Here is a 23,425-nt window from a genome sequence, read left to right as displayed (position 1 = left end):
TGTGAACGACATGAGATGTCCAGGTTGAAGGGGACAACTGACTGGAACGGGTGCCATGATTGACCTATATATACTAGTTTTACTGGCCCTGCCCTCACTTTATCTGGCAAAGAGGTTGATAGACAGAGACAGGGGAATGGATACGTGGTGGATTATTAGTTAATATATGCACGTCGACATGATGCACGCATACACTAACGCGGCTGTTTGCACAAATAGGCACACAATTGCAAACGGCACCATTCATTTGTTTCGTGCTTAATACGGGTATCCTAGGTAGTTTATTGCAGGCTTGTCGAATTCACATCACATCGTCGTCTGTCCATTGCGTTTACCGCCTCATCTTCCTGATGGGCCTGATGCATCTCCCCGATTCATCTTCAAACTCTCCTCCATTGCCCGCTTCAACTCCTCGTCATCATCATCGCCACCACCCGCTGCACCCTTGCCCTTTGCTATTTGCTTTCTATACTCTTCCTCCGCCAAGCTCTGTCGCTTGACGTACTCCATGACGATATCTTCCTCAGACCGCTGGTTACTTTCCTGCTCCATAGCTTCTTTCGACGCTACAATGGCCCGTTCAAGTTCATCATCATTCTCTTCCCTCGGCGGGAGCGCCGGCGGAGGTTGGTTCCTCGAGGCTTCAATAGCTCGCCTGAGCTCCTCATCATCTTCCTGGGTGGATGTCTGGGCGGGAGGCTGAGACGCAGTATCCGTTGCATCGAGCTCTGGCACATCAGAATAGTCGGGCAATGGCACATCGTTGCCTAGACTCTGCTGGATCGCCTGCTCAACGAGAGCCTGATACTCCTCGTCCGTGATCTGATAGTCGGCGTCTTCGAAAATGGAGGGATCCTTCAGAGGAAGAGGGCCTGCCTCGTTCGACCCAACCTGTTGCCGAACAGCCTTGATGCTCTCGCGGATAGCTGCCTCCACATGGGCATCTTCCTCACTGTTGCCACGCGATGTCTCCCGCACTGACGCCTGAATGGCCTTTTCAAGCTCGGGGTCCTCGGATGAGCTCGTTTGTATACTTGCAGCACCACTTGCGTTTGATTGTGGGACAGGCGCGTCCAGGAATCCCCTCTTCCATGCATCCTTGTCGGCGTGAAGTTTCTTTCGTTCTTCAAAAGACATATTCTTAGTCTGTCTCCATCCTGTACGCGGCCTCTCAAACCCAGCCTCTGAACTGTCAAGACGGGGCTCCTCAGGGCGCTTTCCTGCAACCTTTTCCTTTCTCTTCCACTGATAGAAGTTCTTGAGGTCGAACTTGACGTTGTTCCATCTTTGGACAACATCTTCTCTTTCGCCAGGTGTTGCCTCGTGCATCTCGTGCTGACCCTGGATAGCTCGCGATGAAGTAATATAATTCTGGACGCTCTTGGCAAAGAACTTGGAGACCTCTGCATTCACACCCTGCATGGTGTAAGCTGGGATGGCCCAGAAACCTGTTTTATGTCAGTACAACATTCCCAACTTTCGAAAACAAACTTACCGGCTGCCGGCTTCGCAATCAAACCTCCGATGCCCTTGCCAAAGCCTTTGACCAGCCCCTGGACTCCCTCCTTCTCGGCACCTTTCAAAGGCTGTGTTACCAGACCTGTAATGCCGTCAAACAGGCCATAGCCAAACTCCTTGCCTGCGACGACAACCCCGGAGCCAACTCCCGTTACCTTTTCGACGGGACGAATAGTATCATCATTATACAGCCTTGGCATGTTTCTGAAACCTCTGGCTAGTCCAAGGCAGAAGTTCATTGGTGTTCTGGCACCAGTGGTCACAACCCGACCAACTCCCTTTCCAGTTCCGACGGCTGCATTAACATAATTGACAGACGAACCACGGCGCTGTTGCTGCTGCTTGCCAGCCGCTTCTTTGATCTGATCTTTCCAAGATTTGTCATTGATCGATCCTTGGATACTAGATCGGTCTGGTGACCAAGGACGAGGGGAGCTGGATGCTGTGTCACTCAGCGTTGGCTGTGAGGCATTGGAGTGAGCAGTAGTAGAAACAGTAGAGCCCAAAGCTTCTGTGTCTGTAATACTAGGTGCAGGTGTCGATCTTTTCTCCGGTTCATTTCCCTGAGGTGCGGGGAGCGATGTCTCGCTACCTGATGCCAGAGGGCTTGTGGCATTCTGTGCTTCTCCTGCTGCGGAGTTTTTCTTCTTGGGCTGCGACATGCTCTTGAAGAGCTCTCTGGGCATATCGGCGATTGCCATTCCGATCCCTCCTATATCAGTGACAAGTGACAATGTGCAAGCAGAGATTGGGTCAGTGGGCTGTTCTTCTGTGTTGTACTCCGTCATACGGTATCTGTACATGTTAGCCCAGCCCTGGCGGTTTTCATGTCTCAACTTACAGTTTCAGGTCAGACCATTGCAGTAAGCCTTGCTCAACCAACACTGCAGCCGCAAACGCACTCAGCCTTACTTGACTTCTCCGTACGCGCCATGCCGCAGCTCGGCTTGGAGCCAAAGTACAACGCAACTTGTCCGTGTCCAGATGATCGTGGAAGCTCTTACCACCAACGTCAGTTCCTCGCTCTTCTCGGATTTTCTGGCCCAGAATCTTGGCCTGCTCCAGAGTCTCCGGTTTGACACAAAATTTGATGGCTTCTGCAAGCTTCTCTGCTGTCAGTTGCCTGTAAGGAATGGGGTCGGGGCCAGCATTGGCTCTCGCTATCATAGCACCCCAGAATGGTTGATCACCGAAGAAGGGGACCACGAGAGTAGGTTTTCCAGCCTTGATACCAGCGGCAGTGGTGCCAGCACCACCGTGATGTACCACACATGAGACGTGCTCAAACAGCCAATCGTGAGGAACATTGCCAAGCATAAACACACCATCAGGTTTACCAAGATCGTCAGCACCAAGTCCACCCCAGCCCTTAGAAACCAATGCTCTGACGCCTGAAAGTCTGACTGCCTCAAAGATCATCTCGGTCATGGCATTGGGGTCATCGACAACAATGGATCCAAATCCGATGTAAACAGGGGGCGGGCCATTTCGGAGGAATGCTTCTAGGTTTGGATCAGGGGTGTATGAGGAAGCAAGGTTGAGAAAATAAAAGCCAGCAATGTCTATATGTCGTCCCCAATCGTTGGGCTTGGGAATCAATGCCGGTGACCTGTACCAAGTTAGATATATACCTGAAATGCACTAGAAGAACTAACCAGCAATATGTCCAAGAGATCTTGAGTCTTGCAAGAAGTCCAGGTGCCCAGATTAGTGAAAGTGGGGGGAGATCGAGTGCCTTCTCCCGGAACCTGTTGATGACATCTCCTAAGCCCTGCCATGTCATCATTTCGACGAGTGTGTACGACATGTAGTTCGTCATCACGTCGTCTGTATTTGATGACTGGATATTTGCCAAAGGGTGAGGAAAGGCTCGTGTTGGGGACCAAGGCATGCTAGAGGAGTGGTCAGTATTCATCAGCATTGTATCAGAGAAACAAACTCACGTAAACATCATGTGTACCGGGATGCCCAACTTTTCAGCAATGTGGACATGGGCGAAGCTAGGAGGGTTTGCGATGAGAGCATCTGCAACAAATGGCTCTTGACCAGGTCCGCCTGGCACCTCCAAAGACACGTCCAATGGAGCATTTGAGGCATGTGGTTTTGGTGGCGGACCGAGACCGTTTCCTCCTTCGATACAAGATCGCCAACACCCCATAAGAATTTCTTGAATACCTTTTCGGCGTTTGCTAACTTCGCCACTTGTGATGGCATCGAAACCAGGCATGAGACCGGGGTGTTTGACCATAAAAGCCATCAGCTCGGCAGGGTCGCCTCCAATACTGAAGAACTCGAGACCATTCTCCTCAACAAAGGATTGGAAAGTAGGATGAGTAGCGATTCGGACTCTGTGTCCGTAAGTTTCCTTGAGGACCTTTCCCAAAGCGACAAAGGGTTGAACATCACCGCGAGATCCCACAATCTGCACGACGACATTGAGTTTGGGTGGTGGTGTTTGTCCAGGCAGACCTCCCAGACTGGGAGGGATATATGCTGGAGGAAGTTCAGGCTGCTCGGGCTCAGGTGCAAGTTGACCTTGGAGCGTTGGAGCCAGAAGGTCTGTAAGCCTCCTGTTCTTAGCATTAATATTAATATTGACTCGACCATCGCCTAGAGAATGACGCAGGTTAGTATATACAAGCTTGATATGCAGAGACGGATGGCATGTACCAGTTATCGCTGCACCAGCGTCAAACCCAGGCTGAGAGAAATGAACCTGATCATGACTCTCTCCATAAGGGGGTGGTGCTCCAACTCCTTCAGCAGAGCTAATATCCGGTAACTGAAGGTCGTCTGAGGCTACAGCCCCTGTGTTTCTGTTATCGCCATCGCGGGGTTGATGCTGCTGACCCGCAGCAGCAGCTTTTTCATCAACAATGCCTGCCATGAGCTGCTCACAGGTGATGAGAGGTTTGAGGGGAGATCTAAGTTTGGACGATCATTTGATAGTGAAGAGTGAGTCTTGTAGGTACTAGTTATAGATAATGCGATGAAGATAATAAAAGAGGTCGGCGGTTAAGTTAGCAGTTAAGTTAGCGGTTGATGTTAGTGGGGGAGGGAAGTTGAAATAACGACGTCAGCGGATGCGAATCAGGAACGAGGCAAGGATGTTAAGCTCTCAGCCACACGAGACCTAAATAAGCTGCGCTTGAATGCTTCCTATTGTGGTAAATTAATCGATCAATTTTGTTTCTCAGAATCGCATTTTGTGAGAGTGATTCATTGTTGTTAGCAACGAGCTTACTCTTTCACTTACGCAAGCTGTGAAACACGAGATCAAGCACGCCCGAATAGGACCTATATAGGACTAATGATTGTGATTCTGCCCCGTACGGAGTAGACAGAGTAGGGGCGCAGTCTTACAGCATTGTCCGTGTATGAAATAAAAATACGACGGGAATAAGACCCTGTCGATCAAGGGATAGCTAGGCTCTTGCATGAGATGCCTTGACGTCTGACGAATCTGCCCAAATACTCTCGAAGCCTTTGCATGACTTGTGCTTATCCGCCCTTGTGCGTACGCAACTCAGCCTCAACTTTCACATTGATTCACATGCCGAGACTACTAGACATTGACATTTGAATTGTATCATCAATCTGAGCACATGCTGTGACAAAACCATGACCTGTTGTCAAATTATAATACAACGTGACCGAGTGATAAACGCGATGCTGTGCCATCTTGCACAAGACATTAAGGCGCCGTGCTCGGACGTAGGCGAGTTGTGCCTTTGTAGTATTGCTTGAAGCCACAACTGACCCGAAGTAGCACTTATGAGTTTACGTAGTTGTGGTACATCTCGGGTGTCAGTTGTGTGAGAATACAGGAGAGAAAGAAGGCAAATGGTGTTGCTCCGAGTGCAAAATATAATGGCGACTTTACTTGTTCAGTGACTGACATCCTCAGCATAGCCACGAGCGGAAACTATATGGTTTCCTATTTGATATGTACTCCAGATAAAGAACTGTCAAAAGAAGCAGAAAGAATCCTTTTCCTCATGAAGAATGAAAGTATATTTGGCAAAGAGATCTCGGTGTGTAGCCCGGGGAGTTTGGTAGGAAGGCGATAGTGCCACAAACCTCAGCTATATATTCCGGCATTATTGACTACCTTATATAAATAAGTCAGTCACTTTGGCCGAGTGGTTAAGGCGATGCCCTGCTATCTCCGGAAAGCAAGGTTAGGCATTGTGTTCGCACGCGTAGGTTCGAATCCTGCAGGTGACGTTTCTTTTTTCACATTTTGGTAAAACGATACTTGTATAACAAACACACACATCAGCGCCGTTGTTTTTTAATTAGTCGTGGAGAGGTTCATTTAGGTGTTGAACATAAGATTGTACCTTTAGACTGGCCCTTTTATTATACTTAATATTATAATTAGGGACATAGGTAGTCGTTAACTGCGCTAGTCAGTGTACTTTAAGACTGCAAGTAAACCATTGTCAAGCGAACTGTTACTGATTTGTATATGGCAGGCGATAGGTGCACTGAGATGCAGGTAGCATTTCGGTGCGATCAAATCTGACAATGCCATAGCCTGGATCAGTACGACTCTCACCCTGGAGATGAAGGAGACATAACAAGATCATTATAATACCTGTGTATCTTGATATGATCGACAGGCAGCACGGGCTCAATCACACTCGGGTGCTGAGACAGCGTCTTATAGTGTCATATTTGTCGTAACAGGCACCTTAAGGTGTCAGTTAGAGGGGGGAAAGCATTTCAGCTCTTGCAGTTCGTTTGCAAATGATCAGAAGACATGAGTGAGTCTGAGATGTCGGTTGATACCCAGTCACATTACTTCATAAATGATCCACCAAAAGACAAGATTCGATATTGTTTCTCTCCTGTGATGGAAACATCCTCGCAGTCTCGGAGCTAGCATGCCCTCGTCGGACGGACGAGATGGACGACCGAGCTGAATTTTTCCGACCAAGAGAGATTGTCGATGGTAGGGTCAATGGGTCTCATACAAAACAAGGCAGTCTATGATCGATCAATGCATTCATTCATGATCAGTGGTTATTGAGTGTTCTGTTTGGTCTAACTGCTTGGCATATTGTCGATAGATCACTGTTGATTAACTTGTATTCAGTATAAGGCTTACTTGATGTACAGCATCTGATCAAAGATCATAGATTGATAAGACGAAAGATCAAGGCTGAGTTTACGTGAGGGGGGCATCCTTTAGATAGGCCGTTTGCGGCGCCATAGTTTCAACTCCAGGCGAGCGGGACGATGCTCTCTAGCGAGAACCCGGCACTTGAGTGACTAACGGAATCTCTGCTGTGACCGCTCCCGGCCTGACTAAGTCTGTTTCTGGCAGCTCACAAGAAAAATTGACCGATAGATTCAGGAACTGGACCGAGCAGGAATTCATGCCGAGATGAAGGGGACGTTTCCACAAAGAGTACGACCCTTGTTATCTCGCCATGGATGATTTGATACCCTGTAGTTGCGCATTCGGAAGGCGTTCTCCGTTCCCTGCTTTGGAAATGTTCTAGAAGACTGAGAGCGCACATGAATAGAGACCTTGCATGGCGTGGCAAATGTCCCGACAGAGGTAGCTTGACTCGTCATGTCTTGTCTGCGCCTCATTTTCAACGTCATGTTCTGTTCTAGCTAAATTAGTTTATCAGACAAGCATAAAAACTCTAAATACTGCATCCACCAAGATTACAAAACATGGTGGAGACTATATCCGAGTGGGATATCGAGACTGGGAGTGACACTCACTCATTCATCCCAGCATTCGTCAAAAGATCCACCGAGAGATCCTTAACAGTGAGAGATTATTCAGTTCCTTGGCTTGTGATGTCCCCGTGAAACAGACGGAGGATCAACTGGATACAAGATGCTCTATGCGTAACAGGGGAATTGCCTCATATGGACCACGGATCCTTATGTGAGCATTAGTGATCCAAGACAAACTCTGCTAGCTTTACGATCATCGCCTCCCTAGGTGCCCTGGCTGTTGGTTATTTTCTAAGCTTAAACTACCTAAAATTATCGTCAAACAAAACATTTCAGCTCAACCACACAAGGGGCTGAATGACTCGTTGCTTTGTTAATGCCAACCACTAGAGAAGCATGCTCATGAATTGAACCTGTCACACTGTATAGTCAATGCCCGATCTAGTAACCGTCTCCCGCGTCGTAAACTTCGGCGCGGTTGAACTATGCGATCGAGGTGTGAATGACACGAGTTACAGGGATCACCATGCCAAGAAACATGCTGTATCACTCCCAGCATACCTAGACTAGCCCTCCACATTTATATCCTCGAGAACGGATGAATTCTGAACCGGAGCATTGGGCCAAGTTGCCAAGATTTGCGAATGCGCGTATATGACGAGTAATGTAGTATTCTTGATACCATATAGCAAATAACGGGCAACAAACACCAAAGAGGAATGTAGTATAACGAGAGGACCTCTGCTATCTTCTATCACTATCACTATCACATACCTACAGAGCCCAAGTGCCCATACAAAAATCCTTTCACCTGTTACAGAAACGGATCAGATAGAGTAGAAGCTGCTACAGGCGCAATCTCGGTAGTGGACCCAAGGCAGCGGCACTCCGATGCGTGGCTCATCCTCTGCCGTTGCATCGCATTACGTATCGATGTCATTGGCCTTGGTTAGTATCTCCATCTCTTAGACTTTGCAAGGGGCACTAACACAGACAGAGCAGCAGATGGGTTCATTGTTAATCAAGACAAGGCAAACATCCTTGACCATGGCCTTGAGCTTGACCTTGACCATAGAATCCATGTTTCCGTAGTATTCGGTCTTGACATCAACTCTCATTCTCTAAAGCTTAAAAAGAGCCGCTTCGCCCTTCTGATCAACACTTCTTAATTCCCAAGCCAAGACACTCTTTACTACCCCTCACACACTCATTCTCATCACATCACAATGCGCACTCAGATCCTTACCAGCGCCCTCCTCTCGGGGGCCATGGCTGCTCGTCCTTTCCTCGAGCAGCCCGACACTGGTCCTGAGATCATCGTCAGCGATCTTCCCACCGGAAAGCTCCCCAAGCTCGAGCAGATGATCGGCCTCCCTGACTTTGAGTGGGCTGCTAAGAACTACCTCCCCATCGAGAACTACACATACTACCGCAACGGCGCTGCTGGCGAGTGGTCGTACCGCAACAACCTCGAGGTCTTCCAGCGTTACCGCTTCAAGCCCCGAACTATGGTTGATATCACAAACGTTGAGAACACTCTGCCCACCAAGATCCTGGGCCACAACTTCTCTGCTCCTTTCTTCATCAGCCCTTGTGCTAGGGCTGGTAACGCTCATCCCGATGCTGAGCTTAACCTCATGAAGGGTGCCGGTGAGGGTGACATTCTCTACATGCCCGCTCTTTACGCCTCTCTCACCATTGAGGAGATCGCCAAGGCCAAGTCTGAGGGCCAGGTCGTCTTCCAGCAGCTGTACCTCACCTCCAACGACACTGAGACCCAAGAGCTCCTCGACCGCTCCGAGAAGGCTGGTGCTGCTGCCATTGTCTTCACCGTCGACTCTGCTGCCGACGGCAACCGACACCGTGCTGCTCGATTCGGTGTTGGTTCCGCCGACTCCGACTACTCCTACATCACCTGGGACTACTACAAGAAGCTCCAGAAGATGACCAAGCTCCCTGTCATCATCAAGGGTATTGGCTCTGCTGCTGATGCTAAGCTTGCTGTTCAGCACGGTGCTCCCGCTATCATCCTCTCCAACCACGGTGGTCGCCAGCTCGATGGCAGCCCCTCTGGTCTTGAGGTCGCTCTTGAGATCCACCAGGAGGCCCCCGAGGTTTTCAAGAAGATTGAGGTCTACGCTGACGGTGGTGTCCGATATGGCGCTGATGTCCTCAAGCTTCTTTCTCTCGGTGTCAAGGCTGTTGGTCTTGGACGTCCTTTCATGTACGCCAACGTCTTCGGTGTCGATGGTGTCAAGAAGGTCATCGACATTCTCAAGCACGAGATTGCCATTGACGCTGGTAACTTGGGTGTTCCCGATGTCCAGAAGATCAACCCCAGCTACGTAAGTTGACATTTGAATGTTCATGTCTGATCAATCACTAACACAATGTTTAGGTCAAGTGGCAATTCAACAACTGGAACCAGTAAATATGCATTGCGATGGCGTTAGGTGGTTGAGCTGTGGTGCTGGTACATACACATCTTGATTCAATTGTTTATATTTCATCATACATATAGATCCAAGAGCATAGAGCATGAATTTTCTTATTACTTCAAATGCTAGTCCGAATCCTCCGTTACTCGTACCTTGTGGTCCAAATGTGTTTCTTCACAAAGCGTATCTTGGCGATTGGTCATTATATGATACATTTACTTGGTTTCTCTATTGTACTCCTGACAACAATTTACTATTTCTTCACTACCTATTTATGATATGGCAAATGGAAGAGAACAAAGGGTAGCATCCGTAGGCCCGTATATGTTTATGTTGCCGACATGTAACACAGATAAAGCGTATCCATATTCTAGAATTCCGATTAGTTGGCATGTAAGACATGCACATGCAGGTGCAGCTCTGAAACACATAAATCATCCTCTGTTGCATGCGGAATAATCCCCGTCCCGATATGGGTCGCGTCTTGTACATGTGAGAGTCATATCATGTCAAATGATCTGTGTCAAGAAGAAGTCGGTAAATAAATGATTTGTTTAGAAAATCCTTCTGTCAAATTTCCTGTCATAGTCGGATTAAAAGATGCGGCTTACAATCAACGCCCATCCCGGCCCCGATCCGGCCGACTCCGGGAGTTTCCCGACTTCGACTGGAGCGGTCGTCCGTAGGCAGCATATTCCCTGCCATAAAAAACAAAACAATGGCCACCTGAGCTGAAGACGTGTCCCTTTGTTTACAGCTCCAGCATCTTGCAGATAATATTACGTTCCGTGAAGCATCGAGGGCCTATAGATTCGTGATTCACGTGGAACACAGGCCTTTCAGCTCCTATGTCGTGCAGTTACATACATGGATCATCCATCTACGATCTCCCGGCGGCCCCACGGGGCGGTATGGCCCGAGTTACAATCCAACATGATAGCAGATTGCTGCACTGTTGAGGTTGAGTTATAAATACTCGGAGATATCCTGAGCCCTGTCTCATTCCTGTTCTTGTCTGGTCTGGATGGCTATTGATTCTCAGTCCATGTGCTATTTTTGACCATATAACTTATACAGAACCCTACCTACCAAACTCGTATGGTCTTTCAGCCTCCCGATACAGTCTCTCTATAAGCTCTCAGAATAGCCGGCTGTACTCCAGTCATCCCTGTCACTTCGATCCCGAGCCTGCCACTTCCAAGACAAATCTTCACCAGCTTCCTATCGACAGTTGATAGACAGTCTCGACCCCAACTAGAGCATTCACCATAACTCGACATGCCTGGATCTATCAAGTCTCTTAAGCGTCGGCCTACAGCCAAGTCAGCTGCCAAGCGCATCGGCCGAATGTTCAAGCGTACAAACAGCGATGACCCTGAGGCAACTTCACCTGCAGACTCGGGCTTCTCCAAGGACTCGTTTGAAAGTTCTCGAGTTTCAACATCTTCTAGATTCTCTACGTCCTCAAGTATGACTGCAAAGGAGAATATCGAGCAGCCTCGGCCTCCTGTATCTCGATACGACACTGCACCACCGAAAGAACGTGAAGTGGTACCCCCTCACCCGTTCTTCTCGTCCAACTCAGAGCCACTTCTTGAGCATGGCAAGCCTGTTGGGCCTGGTATGACAGTTCAAACTGAGAAAGTGATTGAGCCCGGCACGTTGCCTTCACCTGTTGACATAGAGTTAGGGGATGAACCCAAGTTGTCCCAAACAAAGCTTGAACACAAGCCTCAGTTGGTTGAGAAGCCTGAGGATATGGACAACGCATCAGAGTCACTTCAGCAGATCACTACACCCAAGCAAGCACCATGCCCTTTGCCAGAGCCCCCAGTAAAGAAGAATGTACCTCCTGAAACCCAAGTCGCCGATTCTCCCAAGAAAATTCAGAGAGGAGTCCAAGGTCACCCCTCAGCCATTGCTCAAGTTCGAGGTGAAGATGTCACAGAAGGCCGGATCCAAAGGTCGAGCCAAAGGTTGAACCCAAGCCAAAAGCTGAGGCGGATTAAGAAGACGGCAGTTCCACCTTCAACTGTGGAAGATGAGCCGAAGCCTATCGTCATTGCCGTCAAGGTACAAGCAAAACCCAAGCCCAAAGCTGAACTCCAACACAGCCCTCCAATCGTTGACCATCAGGCGGTATCTAAGGCTCAGCCTAAGGATGTCCAGCCAAAGATGGAACCAAAACTCCAACCAAAGACTCAGATTCATAAGAAGAGCTCACCTGTGCAGCCTCTTCCTAGTTCTGAAGTCACCCAAAAGCCATCAAAGGCACCGTCTTCAGAAGTCCTAGCTACTTCATCAGCGCCAAATGTTCCCACGACGCCATCTGCTATAGTAACATCTTCTGCCCCAAGAGCTTCTTCTATCCCCAACACAGCATCGGTCCCTGTGTACTCAGTCACACTCAACACAACAACAATATTTGTAGCCAAGACAGCCCCGGCTCCTTACACAGCTCGAGCCCCTACGACAGCCCCAGCTCCAGTCATAGCAACTGCACCCAAAGTTGTCATGTCAATGCTTGGTTGGACTCTACCAAAGCCTGCTCCGATCCCTAAACGAGCTCGTTCTCCAGCAACCTCGTGGATCGTATCTTCTGCTTGAAGTTTGATGATTGGCATGCTGCTATAATTCAGATAGTTTCCTTTGTTTATGATGCCTGTTAGGATTGGATAGTTCTTTACGTGTAATTGATCAAGATCGACCCAGAATAAACAATAAAACAACTCAGCAAACTTGAAACTTGACGATGCATAATTATGAGGTCTATTATCTTGACCTTGATACGATATGTGACATGATTCAAGTTCTCATTCCTTTACGATCTATCTTTACTCTTAATCCGATGATTTCTCAAGATACCCTTGTGAAATCAAGCCCTGGACGAAAGCAACGACTCCTTTGATAGCAACAGGCTCGATAGTTCCCGGTTCATCATATGAAGGGTCAAACGATGCAATCGTCAACGATACCGGCTTCGTCTTTGAAGGGATCATCTTGAAGCATTTCTCCAGATCATCTGCCAGCAATCCACCATGCGCAGAAAACTTGTTGACATTGCCAACAGAAATATCGAGAGCGTCAAGATCCAAGTGCACCATAGTTTGACTAAACTTCTTCTTATCGAGGACCTTGCCAAGTTCACCCTCAAAGTCAACATGCTGCTCTATATCTCCCCAAATGATGGGGAATCCAGCCTCCTCGACTCGAGAGCGCTCAAGGTCTGTCACATCTCGCATACCGCAGTGCACAAGGTTTTGCTTGAGATCCATGGCCTCAAATCCGTGAATACTAGCCAAGAGAGTCTTCCAGCACAGACCTGCCATCATGGCAACAGGCATTGAGTCAAGATATCCACTCTTAAGGACATCAGGCGTGTTGAAGTCGTCGTGAGCGTCAAACCAGACACAAGAAGGTACTTCCCCAAGCGCAGCTGTTAAACCGGCTTGAACACCAACAGTGGTTGAACAGTTACCAGCCAAAATGATAGGGAATTCTCCCCTGCGAGTGATATTTGCTGCAAGTAGGGAAGTGCGACGCAGAAGCTCGAAGAGGCGACTGATATCACCGTCAAAGTCATCAACAGGTTCGATCTCGTGAGCGTTGACAGTCACGCCCAGGTTGCGAATTGCGTCGATGAAGCCGGCATTGATGAGCGCTTTTGGCCCAGCGCCAACGGCAACATCTTCGATACCAAGATGATAGGGAGAACAGAGAACAGTTATGGATTTTGCGGGAGACATGTTGAGTATGTATGATCAAGTTTGTGTGCCGTTTTGGGGGATGCGAGACGTAGAATAAGGCTTCTTGTGAGCTAACAATGGAATCTTATCAAATGGTCTAATCGAAGCACACGGAGAGATACGAATAGTTTGAAAGCAGACGGAAAAGAATAAACAATCAAGCAATGACTACCTAGGTACGGAGTAGTTTTCCCTTTATATATGCGATCATGGTAACTCCTTGACCCTTACGGAATCGGGGTCGAGGTTGAGTCAGAGAGTAGTCACTGGTACCTTACCTTAGCTCTAGCTCTGACTCGTCCACTTAAGGGCGCGCATTTTGACAACGCTATTGATCAATGACTGCAACTCCAAAGAACGACCCATAGCCTACGTAGCCCTGGAGATCTTAGTCAATGGTTATTGGTACCTTCATTCACCAATCGAATGACTTTACAAGACTCTTTGAATTCAAATCTAGTAGCTGTCTTCTTCCATCCAGAAACACCCCTAACCCAAAAATCAATTCAACATATTCCCGAGTCCTCTGCTACACGGGTCTATCCCGTCCAACCTATTGGACCAAAAGCGCCAGCTAAAAGAAAACCACTCATGCGTACTCCATTGTGTCGCCTCCTCGGCGCTCTCCAAACAGATATGCTGCCTCGAGACAAAATCGTCCATGTCCTCTTTCCATGCGTCGTTCGCTGCCGTAGCAGATCAAAACTGCGTCGACGATACCGCTCAAGATGCCTTCCATCGCGCCCATAACAGAGTATCCAATGAAACTGGCCATCATACCAACGACGTAGGCATAAGCCGAACCTCGGACACCCACGCCATCTGGCAGCTGAATTCGAAGCTGCTTCGCGGTAATCACCCAACCTGCAAAACCAAGACCAGTGGCCATGATAAGTCGTGTTGCCACAAGCAGCAGTTTGGCAAGTCGATAGGGCAAGAGTCCATTGGGCTGTCCGCGATTTCGCAAAGCTCGCGGAGTCAATGTAGTTGTAGGGACCGTTGGGGATACAAGCTCCATCTGATCCAGGCCCCTGGCCGAAGTAGCAAGATTCTGAGAATGTATAGCAGAATAAGTAATAGTCAGTGGGTTCATCAGTGCGATGACCGGTGTTGGGATCCAAAACGATGCAATATTTGTGACGGTAGCTCCGAGTTTCCTGGGTAGGAAAATCAGAGGTGCTCGAATCAACAGAGACAAAAGAGTTGATTCGCAGAGACTGCCAAAAACAGTCGTGAGAGCATGGTTGAGAGCAGCTGAAACAATCTCGCGCGAAGGCGTAGCAGGCCCAGCATTACGATGAAAGTACCACTGGGATACCGTTGCGGCTGTGGTAGCACGATGAACAGCATTGATCACCGAGACCGTCCACATGTAAAGGAAGATGAATGCAGCACCTAGCCACCAGCTTGAAAGCTGAATTACGAAGCGGAGCATGGACTTGCTAAAATGACCGCCCATGAAGACCCTGGTAAACATAGCGAGCCATGCCCAGGTCCACACGACAATCAAGGCCAAACATCCAAAACCAACGAACAGCAGCGCTGAGTTCTGGGCTAGAATACGGCTGGAAAACTGAAGAATCTCAATCGCCTGTTGGATGGCGCGTCGTCCTCGTACTACAAGCCAGATCCATAATATGCAAGAGATTGCAGGGATTATAGAAGCCCATCTCATGACAGAATCCTGGAAACTGCTCCCGTGCCATCGGCCTTTGAAGGACGACACAAAGGAGTATATCGAAAAGGAGAACAGGATGACTGGCACCGCAATCAAGATCACGCTGACCAGAGGCCGCACAAACGATCGTAGGGCTGCCAGCCAGATGAACGATACAAACACGGCCACTACTGTATCCACCGCAAGCATGTGAAATGACTTTTGTAGTGTAGTGTAGATGGTGTCGCCGACCGGGCTTTTCCGTGGTGATGTGTGAAGCCATACCAAGAAGAATGTCGAGAGCATGCCAGCAAGACTGATTAAGAAGATCCAAGCGAAGAAAGGATCATGTCGAAAGATTTCACCCTCGATGTATTGAAATGTCGTTTGTACAGGCTCTTCGTCCTGGGGAGCACCTCGCTGTATACTGGCATCGGTCTCTGTCGTAGACTCTCGCCTCGTCATGAATGGTGTTCGTTCCGCATCTGTGCTCTTAAATTGCTGGAAAGCCGGAGGGCTGCTTTCTCGCGGAGTTTGTCCTCCCAAAAGCGAAGCCGGAGGGTCCTCATCTGGATCATCTTGCGACTCGAGTCCAACGTCAACCATTTTGCCTTTAGCATCGGTTCCCTGACTACTGTCTCGGTCTAGACTTGAACGAGCATCGTCTTCGGCTTCTTCACCTATGGTATCTCTGGCAAGTCCTGGGCGGTGAGTGCTTCTCGTTCCATTCCAGCTGCTTCGAATACCGCGGCGCATGCTCATATCTCGATATGGATCCTCCTGGTTTAAGCTGTCCTCCAAAGAACCCCGGCTATGGACGTCAGATTCAACACTATCGGCGAGTTTGCTTGCAGCTGCTACCCGCCTTGACCTCTGGAGAGCAAACATATCGGCAGCCTCTCGATCCCTCTCTTCCTCGTCGTCCTCTTCCCGAAATTCGTCCAAAGTGCTGTGGAATAGTGGTGCATCCTGGGCAGCTGATATGCGCGATGCGAAAGCTAATTGACCAAACCGAGACCCGGCGCCGGTTTGTTGATATGGGTTTCCTCCATAGCCTCGACCCAAGAAAGATCTACTTGGTCCATTTCCTCGTCCTGTTTCACGCTGATTCCGTGTGGAGCGGGATGGCCACTCTGATTGTCGTGGAGGATTGTCGTTGTTATCGGCTTGTCCGAAGTTCGATAGCCTGGATTGTGACTGGGCTAAGAACCTCGAAGCATCTAAAGAACCAAGTCAGCTTGCTTGCAAGACGGCGTAGGGAATAATAGGACATACACTCCGAAAACATCGCGCGCTCTCGACTCCTTCCGCCTCACGTGCGGGCAAATATGTAGGAGCCAGTCCTTGTTGATGTAGATATCTGACGTGACGTAAATACGGTGATAGGCAACCACAGGTATCGCCGTGTAAGCGCAGAAGACGACTGTTGTTTGGGATTACGGGATCGCAATAATGGAGGCTGGTAGATAGAAAGTGGAGGTGGTGAGGAGATAAAACTGTCGTCCAGACAAAGGCAAAAAATCACGGCTGAGATGCAGATGAATGAATGGCTGGTTGTTAAAGGTTAAGGCAGAGAGTGGTGGAAGTACCCGACCCAGGTCATGAGGCGAGGCGGCAGATGGCAGATGGACGGTCCGGGGCTTATCAGCGAATGAGTCGCTGACCGATTGCGTCCATCCCCAGTGCAGTCAGTGCCAAAGGTGCCTAGGCAGATCCGCTGGGAGGACCCCTGTTAGTGGGCCTAGCCTCTAGGTACCTTAACGGACAGAGCCACCGAGGGTGTAACAAAACACCGAACCTTGATATAGGGTGTCAAAATAAACTTAGTAAAGAGTCCCCTAAGCTTAGGCTAAATTTACCTAACATTTTCATCACTTAGGGTCAAGGTCCTGAGTTTTCTTTTCTCCCCTAGAGAGCCACCTGGGCAGGCGGTCAATGACCTGAAGACGCGAGCACCTCAGGCGCCACAGGCAGCCGTGGGGTTGAGGCACACGACATGTCTAACAAGTACCAGCTAGAGTCAAAGAGCGGCTTGAGATACCTTCACGTGAGGTATTGCACCTCCGAAGATGCACGCAATCACTCTCGTTTATTTAGCCTTCAACTCCACTTCGTTGACGATTCTTTGACTGCATGTTGTTGCCACCAAAGAGTTGCGATGGTGATGGTCTTTGTTGATGAGTAACCCGTATCTCATTCACACCATCAAGATTGTTTTGAAACTCTCTTGACTCGTCGCTACTTGCCAAGTTGAATCAAGCTTCGCTTGGTCTTGTGACGCTTTGAAGATCTCTTGAGTCTCACTCAGTTCTCACGCGGAGGCAAGTTGCTTGCGATATCAAACACAGCGACAGATGACTTTTCCCGTATCAAAGAAACAGATCAAACGACTCTTTTCTCAAAGATAGTATTGATACATTCACTTATACGTACTTATCAAAGACAAAACGCATCAACTGACCTCAGAGACCAAAGGACTAACAAGACGATATCGATCCATTCCCCTTGCGTCACCGATAACCACCAAGAAACCTCTAATCCCCATTCGGAGAGGGCCCTTCAGGCACGAGGTGCAGCACCAAAGCACCCTCGAGGTTCCACTGATACTGGATCTGATCTGATCTGTTTGGTTGCCGAGTTGCTTCACTGAGTTAGCTTGCCTGCTTGTGTCGTACAATGCTGTAACTCGTGACAGCTCAGCATCTCAAACCATAGCCACAGGCTCCAACATCTGACTTGCACTACTCTCCAGTTCCCTCTATTTTCTATTATTTCTACTAATTGTGATCTGTACAAACACAACACTTGTCTCACTTACACTATTTTGATCTCTTATCGTCATTTCGTGTCTATCGCCATCTCTAAATCTGAACTTAGCCCGCCCCGAGCCACCTTTAGCTTCTAGCTCCCCTCAGATAAACCACCAGCTTCCTCCAACCCTAAATTTCTACCACTTACAACCCATCCCTTCTCATTACCAAGTCACGTTCGCGAAACACCAGCATCACCGAATCAGATACTTCTCTTATCTTACTTTGTACCTCGGGTTTGACGTCGCACCACCGCGAAGGACAGCTTGCACGTGCTTAACTCCATCCTCTTTCAGCTCGCGGAAACCAAGCCCATCGATCAGCTCTTCTCCAACGAACCTCTCCTCTTCAATTCTCATCAGCCTTCTCAGTCTCTTCCCATGTCGACCACACCGTGGGATTACATCGCCAAACTCGTCTGCATCGGCGACTCAGGATGCGGCAAGTCTAGTCTTACCATCCGTCTCTGCGAAGGACGCTTTTCGCCTCATCACGACGTCACCATTGGCGTTGAATTCGGCTCCCGTATCGTCCCCGTCGGCCCTCCGCACTCAAAAATTGGCGCTGCCAACTCTTCAGACCCCGATAACAAGGACCAAGAAGCCGACGGTCTTCCTGAACCTCCTCGGGATGACTCCAACACACCCCAGAAGCATATGAAGCTTAGTCTTTGGGACACAGCTGGCCAGGAGACATACAAGTCTGTCACCCGATCTTACTTCCGAGGCGCAAGCGGTGCCTTGTTGGTCTTCGACCTATCTCGAAAGCAAACCTTTCAGCATGTTACAGACTGGCTCAACGATCTACGACAGATCGCCGAGCCCGATATTGTGGTTATCCTGGTTGGTAACAAGGCAGACCTGACACAACAGGAGGACAACAAGCGTGAGGTCACACGCGAGGAGGCAGAGGAGTGGGCTAAGCGTAATGGCGTTATGGAATACGTCGAGACAAGCGCAAAGAGTGGCGAGAATGTGGAAAAGGCTTTCATGCGGGTAGCAGAGAGGATATACAACAACATCCAGGCGGGCAAGTACGATCTTAACGACAGAAGATCCGGGGTCAAGGGTGCAGGGGCTGGTGGAAATCGCCAAGTCAAGCTATCTGGAGATGCCAACAAGTCAGCGGGAGGTGGCTGCTGTTAGAGGATAACCCAAGACAATGCGAAGAGGAGGACACAAATGATCTACAGACACACGACGCATCATGATACCCAGTCAGCCAGCAAACGTCGTCATCATGGAATAAGTGTATGAAAAGCTCAACATGAATTGTACACAATAATGCATAATACATTGCTGGCCTTACCGAGGCCACCTTTATTAAGGGCAACAGAAATGACAATATCATAGCATTACCGAAACAAGATCCATCCGTAACTGCCTTATTCCGTTGATCCTGTTTCGTCTTTTTCCTCCTTCATTCCTTGCTTTGATTTCCCAACAAATCCCGCGACCCGTCTTTTACATGAGTTCCCCAATTCTATATCCTTGCAGCACGTTTTCGAAATCGAACAATACAAAACACGTCTGCATGGCGATGCATGAGACAGCTCGTCTGGATCACTGTGTGATCAAGATAAAAAGAGATTGCTCAAAACATTGATGAACCCCTTAGTCGGTGACTCGCCAGTTGTCGAACCACTTCATGTACTTGTACTGCTTGTGGTTGCCAGTCATGCCCCAGCAAATGGGGATGAAGTAAATGTAAAGGCCGATAATGACGGTGTAGAGAATGCCATACACGATGGTCTGGATGGTCTTGTTGCGGTTGCGAGTGAACCAGTCAATAAGGAAGCCAAAGTTGAGAATGGCAAAGTAGAGAGCTGGGTAGTAGTGATGCACGTAAGTAACACGAGCCATGATAACAAAAGGAAGATAGTGAAGGAACCAGCCGGCAAGGGGGTACAATGCCGCGTAGTGAATGTGGTCAATCTCGTTCTCGCTGAGATCGTTAACACCTCGTTGCCATCGAAGAATGTACCAGACGATGACAAGGCCAGCAATTCCAAGAGAAGCAGTAGAACCCCAGTAGACGAGAGGGTTACCGAGGAGGAAGTACTTGACGATATCATCACCCCACCCGCACATACGGAGACCGACATGAAGGAAAGGCCACTGCCACCACTTGGAAGCAAGGTCGTCCTGCTTATCAGGATCGGGGACCAGAGCGTTGTTGGAGGTCATCATAGCGACGTTCAGGTGAACAAAGTCGTGGAAGAATGGGGACTTGTAGACACCAGCCTCGGCGGGAGGGACTATAAAAAGTTAGCATGAGCGAGTCTACATCATTTTCTTCATTACTTACGCTTGTCGTTCCAGTGAGCCTCTACGTTCCAGTGGGTGTAGGTGTCACGAGGGTTGTTCTCCTTGGTGCAAGTAACCTCAATCTGCTTGAAACCCCACTGAGGAAGGTTGACGTTGCCAGCTCGGAGGTAACAACCAAGGACCTCGTGCTTGAGACGGAAAGCAGTGGTAAGAGTCCTGATCTTGCTGCGGTCGCGAGAAGCAGAATCACGAACAACCTCAACCTTCCAGTGGTCCTTGTCATCGCCAACAGTCAGGTTACCGTAGCTGGAAACTTCCTTATGGCCTCGGGTGACCGGGGCAGCGATGTCATGAGAGTGCAGGTTGCGGCCAGTCTGAGCGTGGATAAGTCGAATGACGGAGTTGTCACCAATGAATCGGAGATCACCCTCAGGGTTGTAGTCCTCCTCTCGGCGGTTAGGGTAGAAGAACCAATCGTTGTTGGTGTCCTTGTGGTGGTAGCAAGTAACCTGCTGCTGCTTGGAACCCTCGGGGTAGGTCTGAACGTGAGAGTGAAGAAGACCACCACCGTAGCCCATGTTCTTGATAGTAGCGCGAGAACCAATCGCGATCTCGAGAGGGCTGTCCTTTCCAACCTGGGTACCCTTGAGGTTAGCCTGGAAGAGGGAGCTCATTTGAGCATCACCAGGGCCGGAGCGGTCGAGAATGGCGAAGTGCAGGGCGAAAGAGAGGAGATAGATGAGGAAAGGGATGACGATGAGGCCAACAACACGGGTGATGACGTGGGCACCAAGAGTGGTCTATGGATGGTTAGAAAAGCACAGATGTCAGTCGTGATACTACTTACAACAGGCATTTTGGTGTCGCCGAACTTTCGCCAGAGGTCCTCAATGGTATAAAGACCAACGAGAGCGGTAACGAAAAGACCAACAAGCTTGACACTGCAGACACAGCCAATGCTGAGGCCAGTCAAGAAGAGCCAGAAGAACCACTCGGGCTCGAAGCTGTTGTGTCGCTGGTTGTGGAACTTGGACCAGCAGAAGACGGTGGCCACGGTACCGCATAGCAGCATGGAGTCGAGTAGAATGAAACGGCTGATAGTGGTGTAAGAGTTCTCGCAAAGAACCATCAGAGTAACGAGCCACACAGCAGGACGTCGAAGCTTGAGCTCACGGGCAGTGTAGTAAGCAAGAGGAATACAGAAGATACCGAAAGCCGCATTGAAGATGCGCATGATGGTGTAGTTGACTTCCTCGGGGTACTTTTCGCCAGACTTGAACTCGAATGTTCCGTTGTAGCCAGCCAGGACTCCAGAGAGACCGACGAGCATCTTGCCAAGAGGAGGGTGGACATCGAAGTAGTATTCATGCTTGATATAGTAGGAACCGAACTTGCCGAAGCTATTGGAGCGTTAGAAAAGGTTCGCGGGACGGTGAAAGTCAATTCGACATACTGAGCTTCATCCCAAGTAACGATATTGCTGATACCAATCTTGTAGAGTCGAGTGAAGATAGCCAGGAGAGTGAAGATCAGCGGGGCAATGACAACCTCCCACTGGTCGAGTGTTTGAAGCAATGAGGGCTCCTGAGGTGTGGTCAGTATCGTTCAATGGCACTTCTTCGACAGACAGGTGCAGTACCTTCTTGACAAGCTTCTTGTTGTCCTCAGGCTGAGGAGTCGGGACTTGCAGGTTAGCTTGTCCAGCGACAGGACGCTGTCTCAGACCATCGCCTAGGTCAGCGCCTGAGGCGACAGCAGCCTTGTCGGCAGCCATGATTATTCAATCGTATAGATACCGGTTCGAAGTAGAAGTCGCGATGTTTGTAAAATGGATGATTTGATGAGGGCCCAAGGGGCTTGATGTTGGCGAAGTAAGCTCGACAGAAGGGAGAAGGGAAAAAAAGATTGGACGAGCTGTCGAGACTCAAGGGAACCTGGGAGGGAGGAACACCAGCTTCAACGAAGGAGCCGTTATCTAGAATCCTGTGATCATAGAAGAGAAACACAAGTCGGAAGGGAAAAAAAAAGAAGAAGAAGAAGAACCAGGAGAGGAAAAAAGAACTGGAGATGCCCGAGTCCAAAGAAACGAAACTGAACCGGATCGGCTTGTGGTGGTTCTAAGGAAGAATATTACACGACAGTGAATCTCTTCCAATCTGTCCCCTGAAATGCCACATATGCTCTACGGGCGAGTCGTCACCCACGCTAAACAGCTGCTCCCGTACGGCTCCCCTTGGCGTGAGCTCCCGACCAGTCGATAGACTCGATACTACCCCCACCTCAGCTTAGTCCAGCCCTTCCAGCTCCCATGCCCGTTTTCGATAGCGCGTTGCACTGAATGTTTTAGGGGCAATCAGCTACAGGGATCCAGGGATGAAATTCAAAAAAGTGGCGCCGTTCTTTGTCAGTTCAGGCGGTTCAGCAACATGTACTTGTGAGTGAACGAAAGTGATAAGAAACACTCGAGGTCGCGTGGCCCAATGGCAAGGCGTCTGACTACGAATCAGAAGATTCTGGGTTCGATCCCCAGCGTGATCATTTTCTTTTTGCTGTTTCTCGATCTGAATCTGAATCTGTTTCTGAAGCTTCCTTGATTGAGGTGTTTGTTTCGAATGTAATCGATAAAGTGAAACGGCGCAGCAGTTGTTAAGTCAGCAATGAACAGCTAAATTCTAAAGGCGCCTCTTGTCTCAATGCCAGTAGTAAGAACTACTACACTGGCATATCCTATCTTGCTCGATAAAATTAATATCATTTTGTCGACGATCACATGCTTCTTTATGTTCTTGATTCTGAATGCAACCTCTTCAGGCAATGAGACATTGATTATCAGACAGCTGTCTTCTACTAATGACGTCCATCTCTGCAACCTCCCTACGCAAGCGAAGAGACAGAGAGACATGCAGAGCCGAAGGCGTTCCAGGACCCACGGTTCGTTATGAAACACAAATAAGTTCAGAGTGAATGGCCTTCAAATACAATTTCATTAATTGAGTTTCAGGACTATAAACTATCTCAGCATCGTACAGTCTCGACGGATGCACTCCAAAGGGTCCAGAAAGGATCTCCCTGGCCTGACGGCTTCAGCGGAACATACCCCGATCTTATCTGTGCCTCACTTATACAGATAGCTTGAAACCAAGAGATTGACCGCCGAATTCAATTTGTCCCACCGTATTTTACCGTCTTTGGCACCATTGATCCTATTCCTATGCCTCTCCTTGGGGGGCAAGAAAACACCGGACCTCGATATAGGGCGTTAAAATAAACTCAGCAAAGGGTATCCTAA

At 49.0% G+C, this 23,425-nt stretch overlaps 7 protein-coding genes and 2 non-coding genes across 10 annotated transcripts; 5 read left to right on the top strand and 4 right to left on the bottom strand.

The window, feature by feature from the left end:
• Nucleotides 1-195: 195 nt before the first annotated feature.
• Nucleotides 196-4,585, bottom strand: FVEG_16621 (hypothetical protein). Its single transcript, XM_018905866.1, has 6 exons — nt 4,189-4,585; nt 3,462-4,128; nt 3,174-3,410; nt 2,360-3,127; nt 1,496-2,313; nt 196-1,448 (listed from the first exon to the last, which is right to left on the bottom strand). Exons 1-6 carry the CDS (start codon nt 4,403-4,405, stop codon nt 340-342), a joined length of 3,816 nt encoding a protein of 1,271 aa, XP_018756560.1. The 5' UTR covers nt 4,406-4,585; the 3' UTR covers nt 196-339.
• A 1,061-nt stretch (nt 4,586-5,646) lies between these two features.
• On the top strand, nt 5,647-5,745 carry FVEG_16622. Its single transcript has one exon. It is a non-coding gene; the product is annotated as a tRNA-Ser (tRNA).
• A 2,473-nt stretch (nt 5,746-8,218) lies between these two features.
• FVEG_09611 (hypothetical protein) lies at nt 8,219-9,798 on the top strand. The gene is made up of 2 exons (XM_018898643.1): nt 8,219-9,563; nt 9,617-9,798. The coding sequence occupies exons 1-2, from the start codon at nt 8,445-8,447 to the stop codon at nt 9,647-9,649; spliced, it is 1,152 nt and encodes a 383-aa protein (XP_018756561.1). The 5' UTR covers nt 8,219-8,444; the 3' UTR covers nt 9,650-9,798.
• A 1,101-nt stretch (nt 9,799-10,899) lies between these two features.
• On the top strand, nt 10,900-12,393 carry FVEG_09612 (hypothetical protein). Its single transcript, XM_018898644.1, has one exon. The coding sequence runs from the start codon at nt 10,935-10,937 to the stop codon at nt 12,261-12,263; it is 1,329 nt and encodes a 442-aa protein (XP_018756562.1). The 5' UTR covers nt 10,900-10,934; the 3' UTR covers nt 12,264-12,393.
• FVEG_09613 (hypothetical protein) lies at nt 12,343-13,679 on the bottom strand. The gene has a single exon (XM_018898645.1). It carries the CDS (start codon nt 13,400-13,402, stop codon nt 12,497-12,499), a length of 906 nt encoding a protein of 301 aa, XP_018756563.1. The 5' UTR covers nt 13,403-13,679; the 3' UTR covers nt 12,343-12,496.
• Nucleotides 13,680-13,751: 72 nt separating this feature from the next.
• Nucleotides 13,752-16,731, bottom strand: FVEG_09614 (hypothetical protein). 2 transcript variants are annotated; one of them, XM_018898647.1, is made up of 3 exons: nt 16,335-16,731; nt 15,925-16,279; nt 13,819-15,870 (listed from the first exon to the last, which is right to left on the bottom strand). In XM_018898647.1, exons 1-3 carry the CDS (start codon nt 16,345-16,347, stop codon nt 13,992-13,994), a joined length of 2,247 nt encoding a protein of 748 aa, XP_018756565.1. In that variant the 5' UTR covers nt 16,348-16,731; the 3' UTR covers nt 13,819-13,991. The 2 variants fall into 2 exon arrangements, with proteins under 2 accessions (XP_018756564.1, XP_018756565.1); XM_018898646.1 differs by having other exon boundaries at nt 13,752-16,279.
• A 451-nt stretch (nt 16,732-17,182) lies between these two features.
• FVEG_09615 (hypothetical protein) lies at nt 17,183-20,196 on the top strand. Its single transcript, XM_018898648.1, has 2 exons — nt 17,183-17,380; nt 17,535-20,196. The coding sequence occupies exon 2, from the start codon at nt 18,250-18,252 to the stop codon at nt 19,012-19,014; it is 765 nt and encodes a 254-aa protein (XP_018756566.1). The 5' UTR covers nt 17,183-17,380; nt 17,535-18,249; the 3' UTR covers nt 19,015-20,196.
• Nucleotides 19,040-22,297, bottom strand: FVEG_09616 (dolichyl-phosphate-mannose-protein mannosyltransferase). The gene is made up of 5 exons (XM_018898649.1): nt 21,776-22,297; nt 21,590-21,720; nt 20,984-21,536; nt 20,177-20,936; nt 19,040-20,126 (listed from the first exon to the last, which is right to left on the bottom strand). The coding sequence occupies exons 1-5, from the start codon at nt 21,908-21,910 to the stop codon at nt 19,483-19,485; spliced, it is 2,223 nt and encodes a 740-aa protein (XP_018756567.1). The 5' UTR covers nt 21,911-22,297; the 3' UTR covers nt 19,040-19,482.
• Nucleotides 22,298-22,602: 305 nt separating this feature from the next.
• On the top strand, nt 22,603-22,674 carry FVEG_16623. The gene has a single exon. It is a non-coding gene; the product is annotated as a tRNA-Arg (tRNA).
• The last annotated feature ends 751 nt before the right edge of the window (nt 22,675-23,425 follow it).

Source organism: Fusarium verticillioides, chromosome 1, assembly GCF_000149555.1.
Source record: "Fusarium verticillioides 7600 chromosome 1, whole genome shotgun sequence".
Taxonomy (NCBI): Eukaryota; Fungi; Ascomycota; class Sordariomycetes; order Hypocreales; family Nectriaceae; genus Fusarium; species Fusarium verticillioides.
This window is presented reverse-complemented; position numbering and strand designations above follow the sequence as displayed.